Source organism: Eriocheir sinensis, chromosome 16 (genome assembly GCF_024679095.1).
Source record: "Eriocheir sinensis breed Jianghai 21 chromosome 16, ASM2467909v1, whole genome shotgun sequence".
Lineage (NCBI taxonomy): Eukaryota > Metazoa > Arthropoda > Malacostraca > Decapoda > Varunidae > Eriocheir > Eriocheir sinensis.
This window is the reverse complement of record NC_066524.1, coordinates 3,450,489-3,476,215: the sequence shown is the minus strand read 5'-3', so window position 1 is coordinate 3,476,215 and position 25,727 is coordinate 3,450,489. Positions and strand designations below refer to the sequence as shown.

At 43.3% G+C, this 25,727-nt stretch overlaps 1 protein-coding gene and 1 long non-coding RNA gene across 2 annotated transcripts in view; one reads left to right on the top strand and one right to left on the bottom strand.

Moving 5' to 3' along the window:
* The window catches only part of LOC126999189 (uncharacterized), a 29,930-nt gene that overhangs the window by 975 nt on the left and 3,228 nt on the right, over window positions 1-25,727 (top strand). Inside the window, exon 2 of the long non-coding RNA XR_007753134.1 lies at window positions 3,233-3,507. This is a non-coding gene — a long non-coding RNA (uncharacterized LOC126999189). The remainder of the gene's footprint in view (window positions 1-3,232; window positions 3,508-25,727) is intronic.
* Window positions 13,915-19,397, bottom strand: LOC126999188 (dentin sialophosphoprotein-like). Its single transcript, XM_050861519.1, has 2 exons — window positions 16,388-19,397; window positions 13,915-15,334 (listed from the first exon to the last, which is right to left on the bottom strand). Exon 1 carries the CDS (start codon window positions 19,375-19,377, stop codon window positions 17,911-17,913), a length of 1,467 nt encoding a protein of 488 aa, XP_050717476.1. The 5' UTR covers window positions 19,378-19,397; the 3' UTR covers window positions 13,915-15,334; window positions 16,388-17,910.

Genomic DNA, 25,727 nt, shown 5'->3' with positions numbered 1-25,727 from the left:
CTCACAGTCGTGGTGGTCCACCGCTGCTCCCGGTCCTGCCATCCCTGCTCAACAGGGCAATTTGGTCCGGTATCGTGTTGGAAGTCCTACATCTTGAGGTGTAGCCTGGCACTGGAGGTTCGTTTGGGACTGTTTGTTGCAGCTTGTCCAGCCCATTCTTAAACCTGTTTACCGGGCAACCTGTTAGGTTTTGGACTTCCTTAGGCAGGCTGTTAAAGATTCATGGCCCTTCATGGGACAGACTGGGGGCCAGCAGGGTCCTGCCTCCACCTGGTGCTCTTGTTGGGAGGGACCTTCTGCTGCACTTTCGTCCGCTCCGCTGATTGACGTGCTCTTGCAGCGCATTATTTTTCTATAAAAATATGGCCCGATATCTCTCCTTTCTTCTTTGTTGTGAATAGAGCCCTAGTTTCTGCATACGTTCCCAGTAATTTAGGTGATGTTACCCTCTGATTTGTCTTGTGAAGGCTCTATGCACAGTTTCAAGCCTCTGCACATCACCCTTCTTGTGTGGTGACCACAGCTGGCTACAATAGTCCAGCGTAGGCTGCACCAGGGCCTTCCAGAGGGTTAACATTAATTACCTTGGGTTCTCTGGAAGCAAATGTTCTAAGGACCAAACCTGCCATTGCCTTTGCCTTCTTCACTGTTTCTGTGATGTGGTGTGAGAAGGAACCATTGTCACTGAGGTGAACCCCAAGGCACTTTACATGTGGCTGTCCAGATATTTGTTGTCCTCCTTCTGTGAGCAGCGAAGTAGACGTCTTGACGGTGTGGTCAGGGCCACATCTCAGCATTTCAAACTTTGCCTCGTTGAATGCCATGTTGTTGGTTGCGGCCCAGGCGTACACTTTGTTGAGGTCCTCTTGTAGGTGGGCGACTCCCTGCACGGTGGTGGTAGTGTGACTCGCAGTGGTATCATCGGCAAAAGAGGAGATAACCGAGCTCCTGATCCCCTCATCGATGTCTCCCATGTGTATAAGGAAGAGGAGAGGGCCCAGCACTGATCCTTGTGGCACACCGCTGATGACGCTGGCCTCACTGGACTGGTGGCCATCCACTGTGACAACTTGGACTCTTTTTGTAAGGAAGTGGTAGAGCCAAATGCCTAGCTAGTCCTGACGAGGTGTGTGTCACGCCGGGGTGAGCCGAGCCCCGCTCCGCTGGTGTCATCACCCTCTCCAGCCCTGACGAGACGTGTGTCATGCCGGGGTGGGATAAGCCGAGCCGCAAAGTGGTCCATAACCATCAGGGTAATGCTATATCTGTATAATCAAACTGAGGAGCTGATGTGAATTATTTACAACAATTTCTGAAGGTTTTCGGGAGGATCACCTTGTGTTAATGAACTGCACGACAAAAATGAATTTCCTTAAAATTTAAAAGCGGCTGTAGTTTATTGTTTTATTATGTACTGCGATGAAATCTTGAACGTAAACATGCCCTACTCTTCCATTTAAAAAACGGCAAATTTATGTATATATATATATATATATATATATATATATATATATATATATATATATATATATATATATATATATATATATATATATATATATATATACATACAGTCGTCCCTCAAATAGTACGGGGGCTAGGGACCCAGGACTCCTGTACTATTCAAAAATCCGGATAAAATTAGTGTGCTCCTGGGCTGTGTTTGAGAGAGGGAATTGGGACTTTTGGAATGTCACGTCACGAGTGCTCTCAAATGCATGACGGCAGCACGAGTTGCCAACTCGGCACATCTGTTGGCTCCCGGCTTTGAGAGATGGAGCGCCTTCATGCTGTGATGATGTCATCAGCAAATATGGCGGCCCAAACAAACACATATAAGTGTTTCCATTTCATTTCACCTCTGTGGCACCATTACCATTACAGCTTCTTTTTCATCTTCTGTTGTAAGGAGTTTGTCAGACAGGACAACTAGTAATGCATGTGTAACGTTGCCAGGAAGATCAACGTACGCAATTTTGCTGTGAGTGAGATGCCGTTACCATAGCAACGACGAGGCTTAGTAAAAGGGCGGCCTTTATCTCCACTCTTGCAGCACTCTTGTAGCACTGGCAGTTACTGCGGCAAGAATTACTTTTCACTAAGATTGATATCACGAACACTGCTCTCATTGACGTGGTATGCTCTCCCTACCACAACGTAACTCATCCCAAAACATAACTTCTCCTACATCTGAATTCTTCTGCAAGGTGAACACCTTTCTCTAAACCTTTGGGTGCTTTCCAGCGTTGCCAAGTTATCGTACTCAGCGCATTGCATATTTGTAGTTTCTGACCGATAACTATAGCAAAAAGAACGAAACCCATCAATATTTAACAGTTTTAACGCTAACTTTAATTTCCTATCGTTATTTGTGTGGTTACGACAGTCTTGGAGCCTAAAAATGATAAATGCAATGTTCAGTGTACGACAATTTGGCAACGTTGGTGCTTTCGGCAGCTGTTTTGGTAGAACATTGTTGCCACACACGCCATGGCTACTTAGTGCGACTAGTGGGAAATTTAAAAATATATATATATATATATATATATATATATATATATATATATATATATATATATATATATATATATATTTATATATATGTGTATACATATATATGCATAGTATCAATATTATGATATAAAATGCTTTTGATACAAGCCATATACAAAACAGATTCTAGCATACTCAATGATGTACTATATAGTTACAGCCTTGTAGGACAAATATATAGGAATAACATAAAAAAATTAGATACTCTTGGGTGCCCCTTCAAAAACCATTCCAATTTCCCTCAGACTGTCCCTGAAGCTGCCGCTGCCATGATTTAAATTTACCGTGGCCTTTCCGTTTTCTTCAGAGAACACACCAAACATCAACACGTTCAGTCATTGATGAGCTCTGCGTAAACAAATCCCACTATGACAGGGTACCTAGGTGTCTTCTCATTTAGAATTTCTTACCAGAACAGCAACATAAATGATTATAGATATATATGTGATGCAAGAAAGTGAGATTCATAGAAAAATAATTATATATTGTGAAGGGAGACAAAGATTTCAAAATGAGTAATAAATGATTATGTTACTCCTGAAATACAGAAGCATTAGTGCAATTGAAAAAAAATGTATCATGTAAGGTAAATTTATGAAATTTACCTCTATAAAAATAAAAAATAAACATTCAACGAAGCAAAATCTTCTTTTTATATGATATATTTTCAAATCCGTAGGTTTTTGACTGGGAATTTGGCGTTTTGGACAACTGTGCACCGGGGTGAGCCGAGCCCCGCCCTGCTGGTGCCATCACCCTTTCCAGCCCTGACGAAGTTTCTTGCCGGGGTTAGCCGAGCCCCGCCCTGCTGGTGCCATCACCCTCTCCAGCCTTGTCGAAGTTTCTTGCCGGGGTGAGCCGAGCCCCGCCCCGCTGGTGCCATCACCCTTTCCCTGCTCGTCCCACCGCCAGACCTCATCCAGCTGCTGCAGAGTAACCCTGCCAAACAGCTAGGTAAGTTAATTCAGATGTTTTCTTCTGGTCTTTGTCTACCCATATCACTCCCATTAGGAGGAGGTTAGGTTTGGTTGAATTAAGATAAGGAAGTGATATTAGGTTTCTCCAGTTAAAACAAAGGGGGTTTTGGGGAGGGGAAGCCTTCAGTTAAAGTCCAGAAGTATGTCCATTGGGCCTCTGCTGGCTTGTGAGGGCTTATTTGTTTAGGCTAATCTTAGGGGGCACCACTCCAAGCCACTATTTATAATAATGAAGCATTGTGAAGGAATTACTATTATTATTATGCATTTTGGGTATTATTCACAAGAGGGTAGCCTACTAATTTTGAGATGCTGACTGCTTGTTTCTGGACAAAATATGATGCTGAATATCATAGAAATAGTATTTTCTCTGGAAATCACTAAATGATTGACTTTTCAATGCCTGTTGTGAACCCGCCACCACAGGCGCTAAATAGCTCGCAGAAAGGTTCAACTTGCCTACTGTTTCTATAGTTCACTCACCACTCACAAACATCACAAGTGGGCAAACTAGAACTAAACCAGGCAAATTAATGTTTTTCCTGCTGTGAATTCCCCGAGTGTGCATGTGTACCATACAGTGGGGTGGCTTCGGACGATTTTGATCTGTTCTAAGCAGTAACTCAGTATAGTATGCCTTTAAAAGATTTTTTTTTTACGTGAAAGTGTGGCTTAAGAACGTAGGTATATGGTGGTCAAGCTGAAAAAATTCCAGGTCTATGCTTTCTTGTTAAATCACGTATATAATGGTGTCCAAAGTCATAATAGATCGGCGGTCACTTCGGACAGGTGTGAGGTGACTTCGTACACTTATTCTCTTTCCCTTTAACTGGGAGTGGCCGCATTTGAGGATGGCTTCGGACGTTGCTGAGGCGACTTCGGACACTGAGGGAAGTTTTTAAAAAAATCAAACTATCAAAAACATAAATTTCTGGCTCCTAAAGGAATAAATAATGATTAAATGTAATTTTGCACTCCTTTTCTGACATTGAACACATAATTTGTGCACTAAACAATAAAGTGACAGTCAGTGTTTTATCACAAGTTATTCAGGTACACAGAACGTGTAGGAACTTTTGTAACACAGGAAACACACATTTTTCCTTTATGAAATGTCTATAATGACTCCTTGAAAATAAAACAATATTGTTCAGATAAAGCAAATACATCTTAATATGTAAATATCAATAGGTATAATAGTATACCATGATTATCTCCGTCCCTCCTCCTGCTCTTCCTTACTATACTCTAGCTCACCCAAACGAGCGGCTGTGACGTAGGTCTCTAGGGAATAAGTGGAAGTACAGTGTTGACACATTTTTTACCCCACGTTGGTTGCCTCTCTCTCTCTCTCTCTCTCTCTCGTTTACTCAACCTGATTTATTATGTTATAATACAGAAATTGTGGGAAATTACACAGACAAAAAATCTCTCCACCTGTGTGGATGCTGGGAGTGTCTGGGTGATGGCCAGGAGTGTACGTTACCGTTGCAAGGATTTGAATGTATTTTTTTTCGTACCTATGTCAGCTTATTTTAACATACAGTCCTTCACGATATAATCTAAATATAATTGTGAAGCTACTTACCCATCTCTAAACGTAAGGGAAACTCAACAATAAGTATAGCATTTTTTTTTTTAGCAACACTAAAATATTTATGCCACATTTCTTTATATGCTTATAAATATTTTATCCATAATAATTTAACTGTTTTTTCATATGTTATTATACTAAGATAAGTGTGTATGCATATTTGCTGATCATATTTGCCATGGTTTTACTTATATAAGAACATTTCTACATCGATGGCTAGGAGACGCGCGGCTACGCTGTACAAGGGATCCCGTACGCTGAACCCGCCCACAACCGCACGTTTAGTTGAGCCGGAGTATAGCTCGCTCCCTCCCTCCCTCCCCCCTCTCTCCATCCCTAGCTCGCTCCCTCTCTCTCCCCCCCTCACTCGCTTGCTCCATCCCTCCCCCTCTTGTCCCCCTCTCTCACACAGGCCAGCTATTGACATCCACATTGAATATCATCTGATATTTTTGGTTCATTGTTGGCTCTGGCTTATTTGACCTTCAATGTTATTATAGTGTAATAACCAGAGCTGGGCACTTCCGATCATCAGTCCGATCGTCCAATCTTCCGATCTGATCGGAACAGCACTTGGTGATCGGAATGCAAAGATTGGATCATCTTTGTAAAAGGTAATCGGACTATAGAAATCAGAACCTCACAAACTAACTTCCGATCACCGATCACAATAAAAAAGTGGTCAGTGTTGTCACGGCAACAAGTGGCTGCGGAGTTCTTACAATTATTTTTATACACGTTGCTAAATAGTTACTCCAATAAGCGTCACCTTCTTAACCGGGGGGGAGGGCTTTGCCTTCCCTCGTCCCCCCCCACCCACCCGTCAGGCTCCCGGCCACATTTTTCCCAACTGTATACTGGCTCGTCAAGGGAGGCACAACCCACCAATCACCGTGCGTCTTACTCATGACGTCATGACTCACCACAGCCAATCAGCATTATTAGGAGAAGTGAATTGGCAAAATTAGGCAAATGCTTGCATGTAACTGCAAGAAGTGAGATTGTTTGACATTCAATAACTCAATTTTATTGTAACACATCATTCTGACCAAGTAAAACAATGATGCATGTTTTTGCTGCCATGATATCAATTCATTACTTTCGTCTCCCTCCCCCTCAAATCTTATTTTCTATGAGAAGTAGCACTAGCGTGAATACTGAATGGGCAACTATAGCATAATATTATGGAATGCCTCTTGAAACTAATTTGCGCACATTTTATAAAGATCTTGGCTGGAATCAACAAATACTAACATGTAATTACTGGCAGCATACTTACCTAGCTAATTTCATGCTGCTCTTCACTGTCGAAATGGCATAAAATTTTAAAATTTAAGGCACTAAAAATGTCACGAAACCATAAAAAACATTTATTTAGATAAGTTCAACATAAGTAATAATATTCTGCATGCTGAAATGTTGTTAATTTTTATCAAACTTCTTTGAAAAAACAATTGCGAAGTTGCACTCTTGCTACATAACTGAGAACAGGTAACAATTAAATTACATAATAAGCAAATAACATGGGCAATACAAAGTCACTTATGTGGTACAAGAAACAGTCACATAGATCCACCATTTATCTGACCACACTGTGGTAGGCTACGTTGCAACTTGACTTTTTTTTAATATTTGATCCTTCAATAGAACATTAATAAAGTGTTTTTATATAAGTGTTCACAGCAATTTTGCTGTGTATACTGTGGCTGATATAAAACATTTGAAGTCACAATAATGATCATTATCACACCGCTTTACTCGTTTGGTCATTTTCTATGATCCCTTTGGAGTTTGAAGTTTAACTTAATTGACATTCCTTGCACTTACCATTGTTGTTTAATAGGAATCCTTAATTTAAGCTTTAACAATGATTTTGTCGTAGGCTTGAATTAAGTGGCGGGAAAAGAGAGAACCCCAACAGGGTTACACAACTACATCTATGCATTGTATTCACAACATTCTTTTTACAAATGCAAATATAAATTTAACTTAATATTATGCTACAGTTGCCCATTCAGTATTCATGCTAGTACTACTTATATAAAATAAGATTTAAGGGGGGGTGGGGGGGAGACGAAAGTAATGAATTGATTTAATGGCAGCAAAAACATGCATCATTGCTTTACTTGGTCAGAATGATGTGTTACAATAAAATTGAGTCATTGAATGTCAAACAATCTCACTTCTTGCAGTTACATGCAAGCATTTGCCTAATTTTGCCAATTCACTTCTAATAATGCTGATTGGCTGTGGTGACTCATGACGTCATGAGTAAGACGCACGGTGATTGGCTGGTTGTGCCTCCCTTGACGAGCCAGTATACAGTTGGAAAAAATGCCTCCCGGCCCCCGCAACAAGAGGAGGAGGAGGAAGGAGGTCTCGCGAGACAGCGCAACATGCCGCTCAGACCACGGCACCAAACTAACGCCCCATACCCACATACCATACGCCACATACTTATTTAACCTCTTCTTGAATGTATCTATCGTGTTGGCGCTCACCACATGACTTCTACGTCTGTTCCACTCATCCCCCACTGTTGGTAAACCAATTCTTGCCTATGTCTTTGTTGAACCTGAACTTATCCAACTTAAATTCATTGCTACGTGTCCTAAACGGTGTGGTGTCATCTGCCATCCACGTATCCTAAGACATCCAATCTGCGCATGCGTGGGATTTGTTTACAAACAAAGGGTGGATGAATTGCGACACAGTACCATATGTCTTTGTCGACTGCCTATCGCGATATGTCTTACCTGAGTTTTTTTTTTTAATCTTTTTAAAAGTAAATGTTGACGTATGTTTTTAATTTGAAAATTGCTTGAAATATGAAAGTTTCTTCCTGCACACTTTGTATGTCAGTAAATGAGGTAAATGAGGCATGTCGGTAAATGTGATAAATGAGATAACCTGCTCACCTTGTATGTCGGTAAATGTGATAAATGAGATAACCTGCTCACCTTTTATGTCGGTAAATGTGATAAATGAGATAACCTGCTCACCTTTTATGTCGGTAAATGTGATAAATGAGATAACCTGCTCACCTTGTATGTCGGTAAATGTGATAAATGAGATAACCTACACCCCTTTTATGTCGGTAAATGTGATAAATGAGATAACCTGCTCACCTTTTATGTCGGTAAATGTGATAAATGAGATAACCTGCTCACCTTTTATGTCGGTAAATGTGATAAATGAGATAACCTACACCCCTTGTATGTCGGTAAATGTGATAAATGAGATAACCTACACCCCTTGTATGTCGGTAAATGTGATAAATGAGATAACCTACACCCCTTGTATGTCGGTAAATGTGATAAATGAGATAACCTTCACACCTTGTATGTCGGTAAATGTGATAAATGAGATAACCTACACCCCTTGTATGTCGGTAAATGTGATAAATGAGATAACCTACACCCCTTGTATGTCGGTAAATGTGATAAATGAGATAACCTACACCCCTTGTATGTCGGTAAATGTGATAAATGAGATAACCTACACCCCTTGTATGTCGGTAAATGTGATAAATGAGATAACCTGCACCCCTTGTATGTCGGTAAATGTGATAAATGAGATAACCTGCACCCCTTGTATGTCGGTAAATGTGATAAATGAGATAACCTACACCCCTTGTATGTCGGTAAATGTGATAAATGAGATAACCTCCACCCCTTGTATGTCTGTAAATGTGATAAATGAGATAACCTACACCCCTTGTATGTCTGTAAATGTGATAAATGAGATAACCTCCACCCCTTGTATGTCAGTAAATGTGATAAATGAGATAACCTGCACCCCTTGTATGTCTGTAAATGTGATAAATGAGATAACCTGCACCCCTTGTATGTCTGTAAATGTGATAAATGAGATAACCTGCACCCCTTGTATGTCAGTAAATGTGATAAATGAGATAACCTGCACCCCTTGTATGTCTGTAAATGTGATAAATGAGATAACCTGCACCCCTTGTATGTCGGTAAATGTGATGAGATAACCTGAACCCCTTGTATGTCAGTAAATGAGATAACCTACACCACTTATAAGTCGGTAAATGTGACAAATGAGATAACCTGCACCTCTTGTAGCTCGGTAAATGTGATTAATGGGATACCCTACACCCATTGAATGTCAGTAATGTAATGAATGAGGTACCCTACACCCCTTGTATGTCGGTAAATGTGATAAATAAGGTACCCTACACCCCTTGTATGTCGGTAAATGTGATAAATAAGGTACCCTACAGCCCTTGTATGTCGGTAAATGTGATAAATAAGGTACCCTACACCCCTTGTATGTCGGTAAATGTGATAAATAAAGTACCCTACACCCCTTGTATGTCGGTAAATGTGATAAATAAAGTACCCTACACCCCTTGTATGTCGGTAAATGTGATAAATAAAGTACCCTACACCCCTTGTATGTCAGTAAATGTGATAAATAAAGTACCCTACACCCCTTGTATGTCGGTAAATGTGATAAATAAGGTACCCTACACCCCTTGTATGTCAGTAAATGTGATAAATAAAGTACCCTACACCCCTTGTATGTCAGTAAATGTGATAAATAAAGTACCCTACACCCCTTGTATGTCGGTAAATGTGATAAATGAGGTATATAAGACTTATATAAATGCATAAAATAAGAAGTTAAGATAACATTTCTTCTATACAATGTCCTATATACCAAAAGAAAGAGGAAAAATAAGAATATTTATCAGCAGATATTTAAGTTATTACTTATTTGAAAGTATTACTTAAAGAACGCCTATAATAGGTGTTTCTTGTAATTATTATTTTAAAAAATAATACTAATTATAATAAGTTTTAATGATCGGATGATCGGAATGGTGATCGGAACAGCAGTACTTAAAAAATGATCGGGTGATCGGAATCGGATCAGTTGCCCAAACTGTTTGGATGATCGGAGATCGGAACAGCAAAAAAGTGATCGGTGCCCACCACTGGTAATAACGTAAGTGTGTCTTGCACGCATTTGTACATGACAATAACAATCACTTCTAACAGAAAATAACAAAAATAATGAGAAAGAAATATATATGTATGTGTGTGGAATTCAGAGAGAGAGAGAGAGATCAAACATGGAAACATAGAAATGCAGGCAAGAGAAAACCTATTGGCTCATTACCAGGTTGCCTGCCTTAGTGATTTAATCTGCTCGACAGCCACTTGGGGCTTGAGGAGCAGATGAAAGCACCTTGATATTCAATTTACTCCTGACGCAGCGAAATGACAGTCGATTCGATATATAAAGGAGTTGATGGTATTCGAATTTAGTACTTCTGAGGGAAGATTGTTCCAGTGGCGGATGACTCGGTTTGAAAAGAAACTCCTTCCAATGTCCGTGTTACATCGACTCGACTGAATGGGTAAACCGTTATTTCTAGTTATTGAGTTGGTTTGCAGCTCAAAGAATTTGGAGTAATCAATGTTACTAAACTTTTTCAGGTACTTGAAGACTTGAATCATATCCCCTCGTAGGCGTCTTTTCTCCAATGTAAAGAGATTGAGTTGCTTGAGTCATTCCTCTTGCGGTTGGGCCCTTATCCCTTTCATTGCTAAACGCTTGCAGCAGGCGTTAGGCGTATTTGCTGGTGGTGCTAAACGCCCGCTGCGACCTCCACCCGCACTCAAATCTCCCGCATATGAGAATGTTGCAACATTAATTCTCACAACACAGGATTGCCAATTGAGTGGATTCTTCACTAAATTTGGTGGAAAATCATATCAGCCCAGCGCGGCAAATCTGCAGATGAGTGACTGGTGGATGTTCTTGCCCAATATAGCGGCATTTTTGCATAGCTTCACCTGTCACCGACTGATTCTTTGACCAAATAGTTGTAAATATTGCAGTTGGCAATGCTCCCTTGCCAGAATCTGAAGAAAAAAATGTCCGCAGTTCCCTCAATATGGCTGATCATCATGCACGCACCGACATAAGTGTTAACATTCAACACTCCCTAAACGTGCATGTACGTTCGCAAGAGAGGCATACATAACCGACTCCTATAGATCTGGACCTCTTCTTTCCAATGTTTTTTTTTTTTTAAGCTGTGATGAATAGTTTTTGAGATATAGAGGTTAAAAGAGACCCCCAATTGGGCTGCCCGACTGTGCCTGAGGGGATAGTCACGTTCACACTTCGCACAAGGAAAGGGTTAAGGTTGGAATCATCTTCGTGGCACGTCGTTGAATCCTTCCCAGTAAATCAACATCCTTTCTGTAATTAGGAGACCAGAACTGTTCTGCATACTCGAGGTGCGGTCTTGTTATGTTATTATACGAGGATAACATCAGGTCTGGCGTTTACACTCGAAGTTCCTCGCTATGAACCCGATCATAGCGCTGGCTTTGTTATATGCCTTTTTTACTGTGATTCACGTGTCGGGTCACTTCTGATAGTGACTCCAAGATCCTTTTCCTCCTGCATCGTCTGCAGAGGTTTCCCATCCCATGATGTGTGGTTACTATTTCGGAAGAGAGAAAGATATGCGCGCTCTCTCTCTCTCTCTCTCTCTCTCTCTCTTACACACACACACACACACACACACACTCACTAATACATGATGATTATATTGAGTTTATGGCTTAAAACTTGTTGTAATCAGTAGCGACATTTGAAATTTGGCGCATGCGGCCAAAGTCACCCCAAATCATGGCCAAAGTCTCCCCATTAAATCTGAAAAAAGAAAATATTTTGCTGTTAGGCCTGTGGGTATTGAAACATGGACACAGAAGCAAAAGTAAACGTGTGTATGGTGTCCCAGATGTTTTTGGTACATTCTCGCATTGGTCCCATGTCTTCACACCTTCCTGCCTGTTACGCTCAATAGAAGTTTGACGGATGAAAAAAAACATGCTTTATTTCATAACGCCTTCAATGAATGTTTACACAAATTGTGTAAATGGGTTAGCAGTATGATTGTATCCACATTATAGCCACATCACTCCTTTTTTACTAAAATGCACATTTTTTTTTTTTTTCACTACCATGCCTTAATTTCTCTATAAAGTCGTCCCTCAAATAGTACGGGGGTTAGGGACCCAGGACCCCGTACTATTCGAAAATCCGCATAAAATTAGTCCCCCCCTCCCCCTAGAAACACTCCTGGGCATTCCTATGGAATCTGAGTCCGGCCTGGCTCAGCTGTTACCCATGGGCCCAGGTTGTCAGTTATGCATTTTCTGCTGCAGTCACAGTGCAGTGTTACCACGATAGGGGTGTCGAAGGAGGCAATGCCCCCCCAGTTAGAGGTCAGGATATTTAAAATTCAGTCGGAGTAGTTTAAATATGCGTCCCTTAACTATATAATATGGAGGCGTAATGTCGTATTTTGGAGGCGCGGAGTCAATCTCCACAATTACTGTTTCATATCTTATTTCAAGTATGAATTAGAGAGCAATAAAAATTGTGGTAGAGAGCAAGAGAGTGTGAGTGTATGACATGGCTCGCTCGCTGACAATGTGGAAGGGAGCACTGCCAGGATGGCTCCGTTGCCCAGCGTGGAAACACTGCAGCAGAAAATGCTATTATGCATAACTGGCAAATTTGGCCGGCGAGTAGAAGCTGAGCCAGGCGGGACCCGGATTCATGTGGAAGCTCTCCCTACCGCAACTTAACTCGTACCAAAACGTAACTTCTTCTAAATCTGAATTCTTCTGCAAGGTGAATAGCTTTCTCGAATGCTTTGGGGTGCATTCAGCAGGTGTTTTGGCTTGTCTCTTGGGTCCCATGTTATGTTATGTGGTAATGGAGAAGCGTAGTCTATAACAATCCGTATAAATCCAAAACCGTACTATTGGAAACTACTATTTGAGGGACGACTGTACTATAACTCAATAACATTTTATCCGGAAATGTCTGAAGTCATCCACAAGTCTGAAGTCACCCCATTTTACGGTATTGAACAGCAGAGTAGGGTTGTACCGACGTATCGGTATCGATGTATCGGCACATTTTAATTAAGAGTATTGGTATCGGCTGACTTTCTGCCGATACTACCGATACTTGAAGGAGTTTTGTATGTCGCATGTCACTCGTTGCAAATAATTTTGTTCAGCAGAAATTGGATGGTACCCCAAAATTGCCCTTAACCCCATACCCAGTGGGCAAAACTCAGATAAATCTGATCAGATTCACGTGAATATCACGAGAAAAACTGATCTAAAACGCAAAAAGGAATTGACATGTTTTTGACACATGAAATTCACGAGAAATTTTCACGCGAGTTTTACGTGTCGTGAACACGAGTGTTTCACGTGACCAAAACACTTGAATTACTCGTGTAATCTCCAAGGTAATTTCTGTATCAATATGAAAATTTCCCAGCTTATCGGCAATGCATATCCTGTATTCCTGTATTATTTAAAGATATAAATTACAAGGTAAGATTTGTATATCTGGATTTTTAAAATCTTGTATTGAATAGAAATATATACATCCACATACTGCAGGATATTCATATGTATTCCTTATAAGTACTACAATGCATAATATAGTATGGCACTACTATGATGGTAGTACAAGGAATACATACATGAATATCTTGAAGTGAATGTATATATTTCTATACAATGCACAGCATTTTAGGAATGAAAATACACACATCCTACCATGACATTTACATCTTTAAACAATATAGGATATGCATTGCTGATAAACTAGGAAATAATCGATACAGAAAATTCACATAAAGCACTACAGCATTGCAGTATGTATTGCAATGAAACACAATATAATACTATGTAAATTTAATATCCATCAGGAGGAAGAAAAGCCACAGTACAATATAATACTGTGTAAATTTAATATCCATCAGGAGGAAGAAAAGCCACAGTACAATATAATACTATGTAAATTTAATATCCATCAGGAGAAAGAAAAGCCACAGTACAATATAATACTATGTAAATTTAATATCCATCAGGAGAAAGAAAAGCCACAGTACAATATAATACTATGTAAATTTAATATCCATCAGGAGGAAGAAAAGCCACAGTACAATATAATACTATGTAAATTTAATATCCATCAGGAGAAAGAAAAGCCACAGTACAATATAATACTATGTAAATTTAATATCCATCAGGAGAAAGAAAAGCCACAATACAATATAATACTATGTAAATTTAATATCCATCAGGAGAAAGAAAAGCCACAATACAATATAATACTGTGTAAATTTAATATCCATCAGGAGAAAGAAAAGCCACAATACAATACTGTACATCATCATTTTTACAATTTGCTGGTATTCATGGCAGGCCTGCAGTCAAGTCACAACAATAGTGGGTGAAAGGAGGCAGGAGTCAGTAAAATTACATTGACTCTGACTCCAGCTGAGCTGTTGGATAGCATTATAAAGCCAGTTTCATTATCAACAACCATTTTGTGGCAGATTTCAGATTTTAGTTTTACCTCCTCAGCCCTAACCTAAGGACTGTTCTACACAGTATGCCTTGATCTTACAGGTGTGGCTTTTAATTACTAATACAAATTTCTGTTCATGCTTTGAGAATACACATATCTTCTTGCTACATTTTTTGCACACCGTACCTGGAATAAAAATGTGGGTATCAACAGTCACTGAGTCTAACCACACTGTTGGACAGATCATAGAACAGTTTTCACAGTAAGGACAGGTTTCTAATAGTGTAGTTCTACAAGAATTTATAGGCCAAAGCCCTAAAAAATGTCTGGTTACCTGATTATATGGTATCCCCTGACCCAGCCTCACTATTTGCCCACTACCCTACAAGATTTAGTTTCCACTTTACTTCAGTTTGGGGGCATTACACAATTTTGTTGCAATCATCTTCTGTATTTCTGTTAAACTCACATCTCTGAATTTCTTCATAACAGTCTGTGATGACACTGCACAATCTTGTATTTTTAAAAGCCACTCTGCCCTGTTGTCCATACATGTACTTACACATCAACTTCTTCAACATAATGCTGCACAATACCTTTGATATCATATCCTTCACTGAAATTCCACCTATGTGGACAAATTTTTCTGTCATTTCTTAGCGAAAAGAAGGTGTTGCCAATTCATTTTCAAATGCCTCTGCATCCCCCATAGAGTCCAGCTGTTGAATTGATATATCATTGTCACTTGGTGTAGAGCCAGTAAGAGTTTGCAAAGAGGTCCTCATATCCAGCGACAAATGAATGACTCGCCTCTGGAATTCTGGAAAAAAAAGTGAGGGAAAGAAGTTTTGACATACACTTGGCATTTTAGAACAGGCATATTTTCAATTAACCTCAGATATTGTTATCCAAATGTGGTGAATCTGAGTGAGTGAACCATAATAATTATGGTGTGGAAACTATTTAGAGCTACACTCTTATTTATTTAATCTTCCTACTTACACATACCCTCACAAATTAACAATCCACTCTCCACCAAATATTTATATGAACTAGTACCTATATTATACAGATTAATGCTAATAATTTATTAACTTAATATCATAACTCCTTTCAAATCGCAACACAAATCCAATAATAATCTATTGATAATGATTTTTGCAGTAATTACATGGAAATTTCCATACATGCAGTTAAATTCCTTCAGATTTGTTAACTGAAATCAAATATCCCTAAGCATGGTTAAGTATAATCCTCAATCATGTTTTATAAATCCATCACTGTCTACTTTGCTTTTCTCATCTGTCCAAGATAAAGTGGGGAGGGGGTTTGCATATGCCTTTAAAGTTAAGCTTGACTGTGATCTGAAGATAGTCTCTTTGCCCTGTGAACAAGGAATGGCTAGAGAAGCTGAACAATAATATTTAAACTGTCAGTATTGTAATACTTTCCAAATCCCTGTTATGTTACATTGTTGCTACATCTCCATTTAATTTTTATACTTTTGGACAGATTAAAAAAAAGTATTTACAGGATACATTGTGAAAATCATAGCATTGTAAACTACATGATGCTGTAAGTACATGGTATAGGACACTTGTGTAATCTTTGGAATCTGCAGGTAGATGATGAGTGGTGCCACTAAGTGAAAGACAGCAGGACTTTGGTACACTCACTGTAATGTCAGGTTACCGAAAATTGTTATCACAATAAATGCAACCAGAAAGAACGTAAAACTGTTAGGACAACATAACTCAGTACATTTACAATATATTCGTACAAGAAGAATTGGAACACCTAATGAAAAGCACTACACTGTTCAGTGTTTAAAACACTTGAGTACTACTCAGTGCACAAAAACTTTTCAACTTACTTGCCCGATCCATAGGAAATCCACTCTGACGGTTTTCTCCTTGGTTCAAGGGTTGAACATCATCAAGGTCTTCACTAGACAGATTCTGAATCCAATCGCTCACTTGTCGGTCACTGCTGTCATGTCTGCTGCGTTGGTCACTGTTGTCATGTCTGTTGTGTCGGTCACGACTGTCATGCCTGCTGTGTCGGTCACTGCTGTCATGTCTGTTGTGTCGGTCACGACTCTCATGTCTGTTGTGTCGGTCACGACTGTCATGTCTGTTGTGTCGGTCACTGCTGTCATGTCTGTTGTGTCGGTCACGACTCTCATGTCTGTTGTGTCGGTCACGACTGTCATGTCTGTTGTGTCGGTCACTGCTGTCATGTCTGTTGTGTCGGTCACTGTTGTCATGTCTGTTGTGTTGGTCACGACTGTCATGTCTGTTGTGTCGGTCACTGCTGTCATGTCTGTTGTGTCGGTCACTGTTGTCATGTCTGTTGTGTTGGTCACGACTGTCATGCCTGCTGCGTCGGTCACTGCTGTCATGTCTGTCGTGTCGTTCATGACTGTCATGTCTGTTGTGTCGGTCACGACTGTCATGTCTGTTGTGTTGGTCACGACTTTCATGTCTGTTGTGTCGGTCACGACTGTCATGTCTGTTGTGTCGGTCACTGCTGTCATGTCTGTTCTGTCGGTCATGACTGTCATGTCTGTTGTGTCGGTCACTGCTGTCATGTCTGTTGTGTCGGTCGCTGCTGTCATGTCTGTTGTGTCGGTCATGACTGTCATGTCTGTTGTGCCGGTCACGACTGTCATGTCTGTTGTGCCGGTCACGACTGTCATGCCTGCTGCGTCGGTCACTGTTGTTATGTCGGTCATGACTGTCATGTCTGTTGTGTCGGTCACGACTGTCATGCCTGTTGTGTCAGTCATGACTGTCATGTCTGTTGTGTCGGTCACTGCTGTCATGTCTGTTCTGTCGGTCATGACTGTCATGTCTGTTGTGTCGGTCACTGCTGTCATGTCTGTTGTGTCGGTCGCTGCTGTCATGTCTGTTGTGTCGGTCACGACTGTCATGCCTGCTGCGTCGGTCACTGCTGTCATGTCTGTTGTGTCGGTCACGACTCTCATGTCTGTTGTGTCGGTCACGACTGTCATGTCTGTTGTGTCGGTCACGACTGTCATGCCTGCTGCGTCGGTCACTGGTGCTTTGTCTGTTGTATGGGTCATGATTGTCATGTCTGTTGTATCAGTCATGACTGTCATGTCTGTTGTGCCGGTCATGACTGTCATGTCTGTTGTGTCGGTCACGACTGTCATGTCTGTTGTGTCAGTCACTGCTGTCATGTCTGTTGTGTTGGTCACTGTTGTCATGTCTGTTGTGTCGGTCACGACTGTCATGTCTGTTGTGTCAGTCATGACTGTCATGTCTGTTGTGTCGGTCACTGCTGTCATGTCTGTTCTGTCTGTCATGACTGTCATGTCTGTTGTGTCGGTCACTGCTGTCATGTCTGTTGTGTCGGTCACTGTTGTCATGTCCGTTAATAATTGTGTCGGTAACGACTGTCATGCCTGCTGTGTTGGTCACTGCTGTCATGTCTGTTGTGTCGGTCACGACTGTCATGTCTGTTGTGTCGGTCACGACTGTCATGTCTGTTGTGTCGGTCACGACTGTCATGCCTGCTGCATCGGTCACTGCTACCATGTCTGTTGTGTCGGTCATGACTGTCATGTCTGTTGTGTCGGTCATGACTCATGTCTGTTGTGTCAGTCATGACTGTTATGTCTGTTGTGTCGGTCACTGCTGTCGTGTCTGTTCTGTCAGTCATGACTGTCATGTCTGTTGTGTCGGTCACTGCTGTCATGTCTGTTGTGTCGGTCACTGCTGTCATGTATGTTGTGTCGATCACGACTGTCATGTCTGTTGTGTCGGTCATGACTGTCATGTCTGTTGTGTCGGTCATGACTGTCATGTCTGTTGTGCCGGTCAAGACTGTCATGTCTGTTGTGTCGGTCATGACTGTCATGTCTATTGTGTCGGTCATGACTGTCATGTCTGTTGTCTCGGTCACGACTGTCATGTCTGTTGTGTCGGTCATGACTGTCATGTCTATTGTGTCGGTCATGACTGTCATGTCTGTTGTGTCGGTCACGACTGTCATGTCTGTTGTGTCGGTCACGACTGTCATGTCTGTTGTGTCGGTCATGACTGTCATGTCTGTTGTGTCGGTCAATGCTGTCATGTCTGTTGTGTCGGTCATGACTGTCATGTCTGTTGTGTCGGTCACGACTGTCATGTCTGTTGTGTCAGTCACTGTTGTCATGTCTGTTGTGTCGGTCATGACTGTCATGTCAGTTGTGTCGGTCACTGCTGTCATGTCTGTTGTGTCGGTCACTGCTGTCATGTCTGTTGTGTCGGTCATGACTGTCATGTCTGTTGTGTCGGTCACGACTGTCATGTCTGTTGTGTCGGTAACTGCTGTCATGTCTGTTGTGTCGGTCATGACTGTCATGTCTGTTGTGTCAGTCACTGCTGTCATGTCTGTTGTGTCGGTCATGACTGTCATGTCTGTTGTGTCGGTCACAACTGTCATGTCTGTTGTGCCGGTCACGACTGTCATGCCTGCTGCGTCGGTCACTGTTGTTATGTCGGTCATGACTGTCATGTCTGTTGTGTCGGTCACGACTGTCATGTCTGTTGTGTCAGTCATGACTGTCATGTCTGTTGTGTCGGTCACTGCTGTCATGTCTGTTCTGTCGGTCATGACTGTCATGTCTGTTGTGTCGGTCACTGCTGTCATGTCTGTTGTGTCGGTCGCTGCTGTCATGTCTGTTGTGTCGGTCATGACTGTCATGTCTGTTGTGCCGGTCACGACTGTCATGTCTGTTGTGCCGGTCACGACTGTCATGCCTGCTGCGTCGGTCACTGTTGTTATGTCGGTCATGACTGTCATGTCTGTTGTGTCGGTCACGACTGTCATGTCTGTTGTGTCAGTCATGACTGTCATGTCTGTTGTGTCGGTCACTGCTGTCATGTCGCGTCTGTTGTGTCGGTCACTGCTGTCATGTCTGTTGTGTCGGTCGCTGCTGTCATGTCTGTTGTGTCGGTCACGACTGTCATGCCTGCTGCGTCGGTCACTGCTGTCATGTCTGTTGTGTCGGTCACGACTGTCATGTCTGTTGTGTCGGTCACGACTGTCATGTCTGTTGTGTCGGTCACGACTGTCATGCCTGCTGCGTCGGTCACTGGTGCTTTGTCTGTTGTATCGGTCATGACTGTCATGCCTGTTGTATCAGTCATGACTGTCATGTCTGTTGTGTCGGTCATGACTGTCATGTCTGTTGTGTCGGTCACGACTGTCATGTCTGTTGTGTCAGTCACTGCTGTCATGTCTGTTGTGTCGGTCACTGCTGTCATGTCTGTTGTGTCGGTCACGACTGTCATGTCTGTTGTGTCAGTCATGACTGTCATGTCTGTTGTGTCGGTCACTGCTGTCATGTCTGTTCTGTCTCATGACTGTCATGTCTGTTGTGTCGGTCACTGTTGTCATGTCCGTTAATAATTGTGTCGGTCACGACTGTCATGCCTGCTGTGTTGGTCAGTGCTGTCATGTCTGTTGTGTCGGTCACGACTGTCATGTCTGTTGTGTCGGTCACGACTGTCATGTCTGTTGTGTCGGTCATGCCTGCTGCATCGGTCACTGCTACCATGTCTGTTGTGTCGGTCATGACTGTCATGTCTGTTGTGTCGGTCATGACTGTCATGTCTGTTTTGTCAGTCATGACTGTTATGTCTGTTGTGTCGGTCACTGCTGTCGTGTCTGTTCTGTCAGTCATGACTGTCATGTCTGTTGTGTCGGTCACTGCTGTCATGTCTGTTGTGTCGGTCACTGCTGTCATGTATGTTGTGTCGATCACGACTGTCATGTCTGTTGTGTCGGTCATGACTGTCATGTCTGTTGTGCCGGTCACGACTGTCATGTCTGTTGTGTCGGTCATGACTGTCATGTCTATTGTGTCGGTCATGACTGTCATGTCTGTTGTGTCGGTCACGACTGTCATGTCTGTTGTATCGGTCATGACTGTCATGTCTATTGTGTCGGTCATGACTGTCATGTCTGTTGTGTCGGTCACGACTGTCATGTCTGTTGTGTCGGTCACGACTGTCATGTCTGTTGTGTCGGTCATGACTGTCATGTCTGTTGTGTCGGTCAATGCTGTCATGTCTGTTGTGTCGGTCATGACTGTCATGTCTGTTGTGTCGGTCACGACTGTCATGTCTGTTGTGTCAGTCACTGTTGTCATGTCTGTTGTGTCGGTCATGACTGTCATGTCAGTTGTGTCGGTCACTGCTGTCATGTCTGTTGTGTCGGTCACTGCTGTCATGTCTGTTGTGTCGGTCATGACTGTCATGTCTGTTGTGTCGGTCACGACTGTCATGTCTGTTGTGTCGGTCACTGCTGTCATGTCTGTTGTGTCGGTCATGACTGTCATGTCTGTTTTGTCAGTCACTGCTGTCATGTCTGTTGTGTCGGTCATGACTGTCATGTCTGTTGTGTCGGTCATGACTGTCATGTCTGTTGTGTCGGTCACTGTTGTCATGTCTGTTGTGTCGGTCATGACTGTCATGTCTGTTGTGTCAGTCACTGCTGTCATGTCTGTTGTGTCGGTCATGACAGTCATGTCTGTTGTGTCGGTCACGACTGTCATGCCTGCTGCGTCGGTCACTGTTGTCATGTCTGTTGTGTCGGTCATGACTGTCATGTCTGTTGTGTCGGTCACTGCTGTCATGTCTGTTGTGTCATTCTCTGCTGTCAGTCTGTTGTGTCGGTCATGACTGTCATGTCTGTTGTGTCGGTCACTGCTGTCATGTCTGTTGTGTCAGTCACGACTGTCATGTCTGTTGTGTTGGTCACGATTGTCATGTCTGTTGTGTCGGCCATGACTGTCATGTCTGTTGTGTCGGCCACGACTGTCATGTCTGTTGTGTCGGTCACTGATGCCATGTCTGTTGTGTCGGTCATGACTGTCATGTCTGTTGTGTCGGTCGCAACTGTCATGTCTGTTGTGTCGGTCATGACTCATGTCTGTTGTGTCGGTCATGACTGTCATGCCTGCTGTGTCGGTCACTGTTGTCATGTCTGTTGTGTCGGTCATGACTGTCATGTCTGTTGTGTCGGTCATGACTGTCATGTCTGTTGTGTTGGTCATGACTGTCATGTCTGTTGTGTCGGTCATGACTGTCATGTCTTGTGTCGGTCACGACAGTCATGCCTGCTTCGTCGGTCACTGCTGTCATGTCTGTTGTGTCGGTCACTGTTGTCATGTCTGTTGTGTCGGTCATGACTGTCATGTCTGTTGTGTCGGTCATGACTGTCATGTCTGTTGTGTCGGTCACTGTTGTCATGTCTGTTGTGTCGGTCACGACTGTCATGTCTGTTGTGTCGGTCATGACTGTCATGTCTATTGTGTCGGTCATGACTGTCATGTCTGTTGTGTCGGTCACGACTGTCATGCCTGCTGCGTCGGTCACTGTTGTCATGTCTGTTGTGTCGGTCATGACTGTCATGTCTGTTGTGTCGGTCACTGCTGTCATGTATGTTGTGTCGATCACGACTGTCATGTCTGTTGTGTCGGTCATGACTGTCATGTCTGTTGTGCCGGTCACGACTCTCATGTCTGTTGTGTCGGTCATGACTGTCATGTCTATTGTGTCGGTCATGACTGTCATGTCTGTTGTGTCGGTCACGACTGTCATGTCTGTTGTATCGGTCATGATTGTCATGTCTATTGTGTCGGTCATGACTGTCATGTCTGTTGTGTCGGTCACGACTGTCATGTCTGTTGTGTCGGTCACGACTGTCATGTCTGTTGTGTCGGTCATGACTGTCATGTCTGTTGTGTCGGTCAATGCTGTCATGTCTGTTGTGTCGGTCATGACTGTCATGTCTGTTGTGTCGGTCACGACTGTCATGTCTGTTGTGTCAGTCACTGTTGTCATGTCTGTTGTGTCGGTCATGACTGTCATGTCAGTTGTGTCGGTCACTGCTGTCATGTCTGTTGTGTCGGTCACTGCTGTCATGTCTGTTGTGTCGGTCATGACTGTCATGTCTGTTGTGTCGGTCACGACTGTCATGTCTGTTGTGTCAGTCACTGCTGTCATGTCTGTTGTGTCGGTCATGACTGTCATGTCTGTTGTGTCGGTCATGACTGTCATGTCTGTTGTGTCGGTCACTGTTGTCATGTCTGTTGTGTCGGTCATGACTGTCATGTCTGTTGTGTCAGTCACTGCTGTCATGTCTGTTGTGTCGGTCATGACTGTCATGTCTGTTGTGTCGGTCACGACTGTCATGCCTGCTGCGTCGGTCACTGTTGTCATGTCTGTTGTGTCGGTCATGACTGTCATGTCTGTTGTGTCGGTCACTGCTGTCATGTCTGTTGTGTCATTCACTGCTGTCAGTCTGTTGTGTCGGTCATGACTGTCATGTCTGTTGTGTCGGTCACTGCTGTCATGTCTGTTGTGTCGGTCATGACTGTCATGTCTGTTGTGTCGATCACGACTGTCATGTCTGTTGTGTTGGTCACGATTGTCATGTCTGTTGTGTCGGCCATGACTGTCATGTCTGTTGTGTCGGCCACGACTGTCATGTCTGTTGTGTCGGTCACTGCTGCCATGTCTGTTGTGTCGGTCATGACTGTCATGTCTGTTGTGTCGGTCGCGACTGTCATGTCTGTTGTGTCGGTCATGACTGTCATGTCTGTTGTGTCGGTCATGACTGTCATGCCTGCTGTGTCGGTCACTGTTGTCATGTCTGTTGTGTCGGTCATGACTGTCATGTCTGTTGTGTCGGTCATGACTGTCATGTCTGTTGTGTCGGTCATGACTGTCATGTCTGTTGTGTTGGTCATGACTGTCATGTCTGTTGTGTCGGTCATGACTGTCATGTCTGTTGTGTCGGTCACGACAGTCATGCCTGCTTCGTCGGTCACTGCTGTCATGTCTGTTGTGTCGGTCACTGTTGTCATGTCTGTTGTGTCGGTCATGACTGTCATGTCTGTTGTGTCGGTCATGACTGTCATGTCTGTTGTGTCGGTCACTGTTGTCATGTCTGTTGTGTCGGTCACGACTGTCATGTCTGTTGTGTCGGTCATGACTGTCATGTCTATTGTGTCGGTCATGACTGTCATGTCTGTTGTGTCGGTCACGACTGTCATGTCTGTTGTATCGGTCATGACTGTCATGTCTATTGTGTCGGTCATGACTGTCATGTCTGTTGTGTCGGTCACGACTGTCATGTCTGTTGTGTCGGTCACGACTGTCATGTCTGTTGTGTCGGTCAGGACTGTCATGTCTGTTGTGTCGGTCAATGCTGTCATGTCTGTTGTGTTGGTCATGACTGTCATGTCTGTTGTGTCGGTCACGACTGTCATGTCTGTTAGTGTCAGTCACTGTTGTCATGTCTGTTGTGTCGGTCATGACTGTCATGTCAGTTGTGTCGGTCACTGCTGTCATGTCTGTTGTGTCGGTCACTGCTGTCATGTCTGTTGTGTCGGTCATGACTGTCATGTCTTGTGTCGGTCACGACTGTCATGTCTGTTGTGTCGGTCACTGCTGTCATGTCTGTTGTGTCGGTCATGACTGTCATGTCTGTTGTGTCAGTCACTGCTGTCATGACTGTTATGTCTGTTGTGTCGGTCATGACTGTCATGTCTGTTGTGTCGGTCACTGTTGTCATGTCTGTTGTGTCGGTCATGACTGTCATGTCTGTTGTGTCAGTCACTGCTGTCATGTCTGTTGTGTCGGTCATGACTGTCATGTCTGTTGTGTCGGTCACGACTGTCATGCCTGCTGCGTCGGTCACTGTTGTCATGTCTGTTGTGTCGGTCATGACTGTCATGTCTGTTGTGTCGGTCACTGCTGTCATGTCTGTTGTGTCATTCACTGCTGTCAGTCTGTTGTGTCGGTCATGACTGTCATGTCTGTTGTGTCGGTCACTGCTGTCATGTCTGTTGTGTCGGTCATGACTGTCATGTCTGTTGTGTCGATCACGACTGTCATGTCTGTTGTGTTGGTCACGATTGTCATGTCTGTTGTGTCGGCCATGACTGTCATGTCTGTTGTGTCGGCCACGACTGTCATGTCTGTTGTGTCGGTCACTGCTGCCATGTCTGTTGTGTCGGTCATGACTGTCATGTCTGTTGTGTCGGTCGCGACTGTCATGTCTGTTGTGTCGGTCATGACTGTCATGTCTGTTGTGTCGGTCATGACTGTCATGCCTGCTGTGTCGGTCACTGTTGTCATGTCTGTTGTGTCGGTCATGACTGTCATGTCTGTTGTGTCGGTCATGACTGTCATGTCTGTTGTGTCGGTCATGACTGTCATGTCTGTTGTGTCGGTCACGACAGTCATGCATGCTTCGTCGGTTACTGCTGTCATGTCTGTTGTGTCGGTCACTGTTGTCATGTCTGTTGTGTCGGTCATGACTGTCATGTCTGTTGTGTCGGTCATGACTGTCATGTCTGTTGTGTCGGTCACTGTTGTCATGTCTGTTGTGTCGGTCACGACTGTCATGTCTGTTGTGTTGGTCACGACTGTCATGTCTGCTGCATCGGTCATGCCTGTCATGTCTTTTGTGTCGGTCACTGCTGTCATGTCTGCTGCGTCGGTCACGACTGTCATGTGTTTTGTGTTAGTCACTGCTGTCATGTCTGTTGTGTCGGTCACGACTGTCATGTGTTTTGTGTTAGTCACTGCTGTCATGTCTGTTGTGTCGGTCACGACTGTCATGTGTTTTGTGTTAGTCACTGCTGTCATGTCTGTTGTGTCGGTCATGACTGTCATGTGTTTTGTGTTAGTCACTGCTGTCATGTCTGTTGTGTCGGTCACGACTGTCATGTGTTTTGTGTTAGTCACTGCTGTCATGTCTGCTGCGTCAGTCACGACTGTCATGTGTTTTGTGTCGGTCACTGCTGTCATGTCTGCTGCGTCGGTCACGACTGTCATGTGTTTTGTGTTAGTCACTGCTGTCATGTCTGTTGTGTCGGTCACGACTGTCATGTGTTTTGTGTTAGTCACTGCTGTCATGTCTGTTGTGTCGGTCATGACTGTCATGTGTTTTGTGTTAGTCACTGCTGTCATGTCTGTTGTGTCGGTCACGACTGTCATGTGTTTTGTGTTAGTCACTGCTGTCATGTCTGCTGCGTCGGCCACGACTGTCATGTCTTTTGTGTTGGTCACTGCTGTCATGTCTGCTGCGTCGGTCATGACTGTCATGTCTTGTGTTGGTCACTGCTGTCATGTCTTTTGTGTTGGTCACTGCTGTCATGTCTGCTGTGTCAATCGGTGTCATCATGTCTG